The 6,848-nt window shown below is 43.1% G+C and overlaps 1 protein-coding gene across 1 annotated transcript; it reads right to left on the bottom strand.

The window, feature by feature from the left end:
• Positions 1-2,554: 2,554 nt before the first annotated feature.
• On the bottom strand, positions 2,555-4,760 carry gas1a (growth arrest-specific 1a). Its single transcript, XM_079515466.1, has one exon. It carries the CDS (start codon positions 4,210-4,212, stop codon positions 3,424-3,426), a length of 789 nt encoding a protein of 262 aa, XP_079371592.1. The 5' UTR covers positions 4,213-4,760; the 3' UTR covers positions 2,555-3,423.
• Between the last annotated feature and the right edge of the window lie 2,088 nt (positions 4,761-6,848).

Below are 6,848 nucleotides of genomic sequence, written 5' to 3'. Positions count from 1 at the left end.
CCAAAAAACATGGGGGGGAGGTTATTATGGGGGGGGGGGGGGCAAGATCTGTAAAATATTCCTTAAAAAAAGAGAAATGAACTTCTCCTTTGGTCCACCCATTCCTAAGACATGTGAGAATGGTCCAGTGAAGAAACTTTTTTTTTTAAAAGTCCATTATGGGTGTATGGGATTTTTTTCTCTATCACACTATCACTAAACACGGGTGAAATTCACCTGAACACCTGCCTGTAGAAAAAAAACAGGGATGTGGGCAGGGAAACAAAGCTACCTTCTATGATGTCACTGAGCATCATGAAGGTACTGAAAGGCCCACCCACTGCAGACATCAGCAACATTATGAAAATTGCAAAAATCTAATCGTCCAGGTGAAAATTACCCGTGTTTAGTGTTCTAGGGTTAAGAAAATTGGTTACCACTGACAAATGGCATGTAGGCCTACTGTATAAAAAAAAAACATTTCTCATTCAGGTTGATGCCAGAATGTAATTGAAAACACCACAGAGAAAAGTAGTGCTGGGGCCGGACATTCCCTGCCGACGATTATCCTCAAGAATAATAAATAAGTTATACAATTATTAGCAGACGAAGCTCTGTGGGGCTTTCTCAAGAGTGATAGTAGCCCCTGTTACAAAGAAGTGTCACTATAACCTCATTAAACTTCAGGATAAAAAAGGAATGGAAGAAAGGATTAAAAACAAATTATAATAATATATATACACACACACACACACACACACACACACACACACACACACACACACACACACACACACACACACACACACACACACACACACACACACACACACACACACACACACACACACACCGTAATATATCTATTGTATGCATTTAGATCCTATTACAAGGACTTAATATCTTCTGTCATTTACTTCAATCACTGAGGGTACAGTACAATTTTTACACATGGTCCTGTTATAAGCATAAGCATGATGATGATGAGATAAGGTGTGGGACATTTGTTCGTGAGGCCAAGCAAAAAAGAATTTGGAAGTTAACTGAACTCACTGGAGCAAGCTTGATGGCAGAGATACCTTACACACGCTCAAAGGCCTGGAACACAAACAGACACAGTTTGTAAATTACACCCAATGTCACCCTCTCTCTCTCTGTGTGTGTGTGTGTGTGTGTGTGTGTGTGTGGGGGGGGGGGGTTATCTAAATCTGGTTTTACTAAAACAATGCATTCCCAGGAATGCTGGCTTTTGTGTCAACTTTATTTACAATTGATAATTAGCTTAACATGATTATTTTATATTGTGATATCAAATCGAATTAGGCATACACTAGCCTATCTTTGTGTGTGTGTGTGTGTGTGTGTGTGTGTGTGTGTGTGTGTGTGTGTGTGTGTGTGTGTGTGTGTGTGTGTGTATATATATATATATATATATATATATATATATGGAGATAGTTTTGTTTAGTTCCTAAAATTATTGTTCTGCACATTTCAATGTGATGCTTTATGATAAGTAGGCTAGTTGAGTGAGAATTCTTGCAGCCACTCATTCATCCATTCACACACCCCACATTATTAAAACCAAAGCATGCTGTGCTTTTTCGAATTGCTGAAACTAAATGCAAGGGAAAGGGGGTGAGTATAGCCCTGGCTACCAATGGCCAACGGCTCTCTCAATGCACCAGGACCGTAGCGGAGGACCGCATACCGAGGGTTGCAGCCCAAGCGGCAGCAGATCGTTCCCACATGGTTCCCCACCGCTCGGCTCTCTAGAGGTGTCAAGCCAGCCTGAAAGAATGAAGTGCCTCCCTATTGTGCGACCGAACTATTATGTGCTTAACATTACCATGACAAAGATGCCACTCGACTTCTCCTCCATCCATTCAGCTGGAGGGCTCTTGTCCCTTCTCTAATAAAACATTTTGCAGCAATCATTGATTTAAAGTTCCCCTCCCCTGAAAGCCGCAGCAGAGAGGGGATCGAGAGCATGACAATCTTTCTGAATGACACTGACAAATAACAGCCTGATAAATAAGGATGACATAAAAAACAATAACTAATAATAAAAAAAAGTCTGACAAAAATAACTACTATAGGCTATTTTAATTATAGCCTAAATATTTAACGTAAAAAATGAATTAGGCCTAGTTAGCAGTTAGCACACATAAATGCCTATACACTACACACATGCTGATAATAATTCGCTAGAGCCTGATATATGGCGAAAGACTGGTGAGAAAAGAGGGCAGGGGGGCTGTTGATTTATGGTGGCAGTTGCTTTTGACAACAGCCGGCTAAATCAAGACATTGCAGGTCATTAGGCTATCAGTCAACTGAGGCAGTTGACTTGAAATTTGAATGGGCATAGTTGTTCCACAGCCGCTCTTCATTTTAATGTAAAAAATGCTAAATCTCACAGTATCATTTTTAAAGGGGCTCACCAATGCCATATGTCAAATTATTGGGCCTTATGGTGGAGGTGATTTGATAATCCAGCATTCACACTTACATTTTTCACAAGGCACAATATTATTAATGAAGTAGGGGGGGGGTCAACAAATAACTGAGTCAAACATAATTTCAAGTCTCTTTTATGCCTTCTATAAAAGTATATCATTGAGGCAGTCATACAGTGGATTTAGACATTTCTTTCTCTAGGCTACACAGTGAATAAATCATCTTATAGCCAAACATAAAGGATTCTCTGAAAAATCTATAGGCTATAATACACTGTACATTTACTTTAAAGAAATACACACAAATAACTTCCCTTTAAAGCTGGAATTCGTACTTTTTTTATTCACATGTTGAACATTTGGATGTAACTGGGACGTGTGTAATAAATTACTGTTTCACTTTCCCTAATTTATTTACATGTCCATTCCTATGGATTCCAGCATTAAATATTTGCAAATCAGATCACCTGACGCCAATGGCAATATAACATATAAAAATAGTTCATAGTTCATGATTGGCAGTGCACAGCTTATACTGATCAAAACCTTGCATTAACAAAACAAGCCAACTCTGTCATATTGTGTCATACATAACCATTTCTAGAACTATTAAAAAAAGAATGCCTGTGACAAAATAAACTATGTAGGCTATTTAGCTTATCAAATAAGCAAAGCATTTAGAGAGCCGTGGAGTGGTGTGATTCGATTAAGCCCTACAGCACCATCAAGTGAATTGCCTTTAAGTAGGCTACAGGGATACAAAATAAAAATAAAAATGTTCCTGGACTCACTTGCATAGAAAATATCATTATCTGATATCCTTCAGAAACTGAAGTCTCAATTCAAACAATTTAGGCCTTTGTCAAAAGACCCTTTCACGTAGTCTTCGAAGCTCTAACCATTCACAATAGACGCCGGTCATTGAGTGACAAAAGTTTAGTTTGCCCTTTATGTGGACAATGGTCGGGACAGATTATGAACTCGCGGATTAAAGGAGATGCAATAGAGCCAAAATGGATGCCAGCAGGGTGAAAAGACAGTGGGCTGCCGAGAGAGAGCCTCCGCTTCGCCCCACATATTTGGGATCTGGAGGCATATCCTCGTCATCGTCCTCGCAGTCCGACCCGCTGCCGTCCTCCACCACGACGGGAGAGTCGAAGCATAGGGTCCTCATACTATTCTTGACGAACTCGCAGATGGCCCGTTCCGTGCCATCGCAAGTGCATGTGTCTAATAGCTCTGCTTTGGGTATCTTGCGCATGTCCGCAATCACATTCCGACAAGCGTTCGTGCAGGTAGCCCCGCTACCTGCACCGAAAAGTTTCCCACAGTGGATTAAATAGTCGCGCATCGCGGAGCTGCACTGCTGGTCCCGTTCGCACTGGCGCCGGGCTTCCGTGCAGCCCGTGTTGCTAGTCCTCGGCAGGCAGGGCTCGATGGCCCGCTTCGTGCTCCTGCAGACGGGGTCCTGCGCACAGCTGCAGTCCTCCAGCGCCGGGCCGTTCTTGGTCAGGTTGAGCTGCACGAGAGAGGAGATGCAGTGGCTCGGGCACTTCTTTCTCTCCCCGTTCAGAACGGGACCGCATGCGTGCACGTACTGTCCATACGCGTAATTGCACTCGGGCTCAGACTGGCAGTTCATTATTGCCTGCCAGCATATCAATCGCCGACCGTGGGATGGCGACGCCACGGATAAGTAGCCAAAAAACAAAAACACGCAACAGATAGGCCAAATGGATCTGTGGAAGCACTGGGCCAATGTGTCAGAACATGCCATTGTTATGGCTACAAATGCACGGTAAAAACTTAGGCCAATGACATGTGAGTAAATAGACTTGCTAAAGAACTTCCATGGATTGTGCCCGGAGCCGGATTTAATTCCGATTCGTACAGTGCTATTGAACAAGCTGGCATGGGGTTTATTCCGTCCAGATATCGACTGGAAATCCCGTTAGAGTTGTTCCATCATAGTTTCAGTTTGGTTCGAGTGAACGTTCCTTTATCCGTAACATGCTTGGTATAAAACGACCGTTACAAAAAGAAAAAAGAAAAAGAAAGCTGAGCGAAAAGTTGTCCACTACTTTGGGAAAGTTTCTCCAGCGGCTCTCATTCCTTTCCAATGGCAGTAACGTAGCTCAACGATCCGCTCTCAGTTCTTCTCAGGGCAGTAAACTCCACCCGACTCTTCGCCCAGAGGCGAACGCGCGATCCCCGGAGCCTGTTGGCAGACTATGTAGAATCATTTAAGTCCTTTTTGCCACAGGAACGCAAACAAATACTAAGGAAAAACAACAACCCTTCTGGTTCGCGAAGTGGTCTTCTCTCCCCTTCAGCATTTGTCTTTCTCTTTACGGCCCCCTCCGTTGCACACATTAGGGAGGTGGTTCCCATTGGTGGGCCAGTTGTTATGAGTCCCTACGTAGGCCATGGGCGGGAGTTTGGGGTGGGTGGAATTATTATGACAGAGGGGAGATAAAATGCCAAATGTATATCTGAAAGAAATACTCCAAGTTACAAATTGACAATTTTGAGTACAAAATATAACACAGTTCCTACCTGTAGTACTTGTGTATTTCATTATGATCTGCACAACATTAAAAAATCAATCCATATTTAATCCATATTCTACTCAGTGGTCAATTTAGTATAATTTGAGAATTTGTTACATCTAATTTGGTAATCACTTTTTAATGTGATTAAATAATGGTATTCCTATAGTTTCAGTCTGTCAATTAAAACCTGGCATGGTTAGTAATGGGTAATGGGTTAGTAATGGTTAGTAATGGGCTTGGAGTAAAACATCTACCTTTATTTAAAAACCTGGCATCCACAATGGTTAGTAATGGGCTTGGAGTAAAACATGTACCTTTATTTAAAATACATATTGCAAATATTAAAAGGAAACACCAATCCATTTAAGATGTCATGTGTTTTTATCTATCATAAGACAGCCTGGGTTTTCCATTTTTATGACAAGATTCTCTCACCTAAGCGACTATAGATGAAAACTCTGGCAGTGTCCCATTTGACTTATTGCAAAAATGATCATTACTCTGTGTATGTATTACCATGTAAATATACATTTCTTATTTATAAGCATGGCCCTCACTACTGAAAATGGCCTCACTAATAAATCATTGTCATGGTCATCCTACACGCCTTCCCAGGATGCGACACCAGAATTCCTTACAACATCCTGGCCAACGCTATACAATAAACTCTTCCCTCCTCAGGTCCCAAGGTGTGGGATTACCTTCCTAGTCAGTAAGGACTGTACACTCACTCCCCATTTTCCACCACCGTCTGAAAGCTCACCTCTTCAGACTCCACATCGTCCCCTAACTGCAAATGATTATTATTTCCGCCTGGTAAAGCAGGGTGGAGACGAGTTTTCACCCCTGTGTATGTCAGTCTGTCTGTGTGTCCGCAGCTAATTTGGCAAACTACTATACCATCCATCCATCCATCTTCAACCGCTTCCCTAGTCGGGTTGCGGGGGCAACAGAGCTCCAGACTTCCCTCTTCAGGGCAACATTAGTAACTTCCTCCTGGAGGATCCAGAGGCGTTCCAAGGCCAGTGAGTCGATGTAATCCCTCCAACTGCGCCTTGGTCTGCCCCAGGGTCTCCTCCCAGTGGGACGTGCATCGAGGACCTCCCTAGGGAGGCGCTCAAGAGGCATCCTGACCAGATGCCCAAACCACCTAAGCTGGCTCCTTTCCGAGTCTCTCTCGCATGACTGAACTCACCCTATAAGGGAGATGCCAGCCACTCGTCGTAGAAAAGTAATCTCGTCCGCTTGTATTCGCAGCCTTATTCTTTCGGTCATGACCCACACTTCATGACCATAGGTGAGAGTAGGAACGAAGATTGCTCGGTAGCTTTGCCTTCTGGCTCAGCTCTCTTTTCATCACAACAGTGCGGTACAGCGACTGCAATACCGCCCCTGCCGCTCCGATTCTCCGGTAGATCTCCTTCTCCGTCCTCCCCTCACTCACTCAGTCAATGTCATATTTCATGTGCATGCTGCCACTATGCAAAATAACTCAATTACCTGTATATTTTTCAAATCTGTCATTGACAACCATGTTATTTTGATTCATTTATAACCTCAGACCCGTCCCTAGGCTAAGGGATGCATGTCAGCAACTATGGAGTGGGACTAGCTAATCAAGCACAAGCTGTCTGCCCTGCACATGTGATCACATATGAAGATCGCTACATCTGTCTCTTCCACAGACACAGTGCAGCGCACTTATGATGTGTGTGCATATGTGCGACACACTCAGACAGAGAAAGAAACAGCACACCTATGTGTCGAAGCATGTGCACATGCACAGGAGAGAGACACCATACTCTGCACATCTAAGATATGCATGTGCACCGAAAACAGAGAGACAGATAGACAGATAGAG

This window comes from Electrona antarctica (assembly GCF_951216825.1).
Source record: "Electrona antarctica genome assembly, chromosome: 12".
Classification (NCBI taxonomy): domain Eukaryota; kingdom Metazoa; phylum Chordata; class Actinopteri; order Myctophiformes; family Myctophidae; genus Electrona; species Electrona antarctica.
This window is presented reverse-complemented; position numbering and strand designations above follow the sequence as displayed.

Coding starts and splice junctions, on each gene's coding strand:
- gas1a (XM_079515466.1), bottom strand. CDS start 4,212: ATGGCATGTTCTGACACATTGGCCCAGTGCTTCCACAGATCCATTTGG.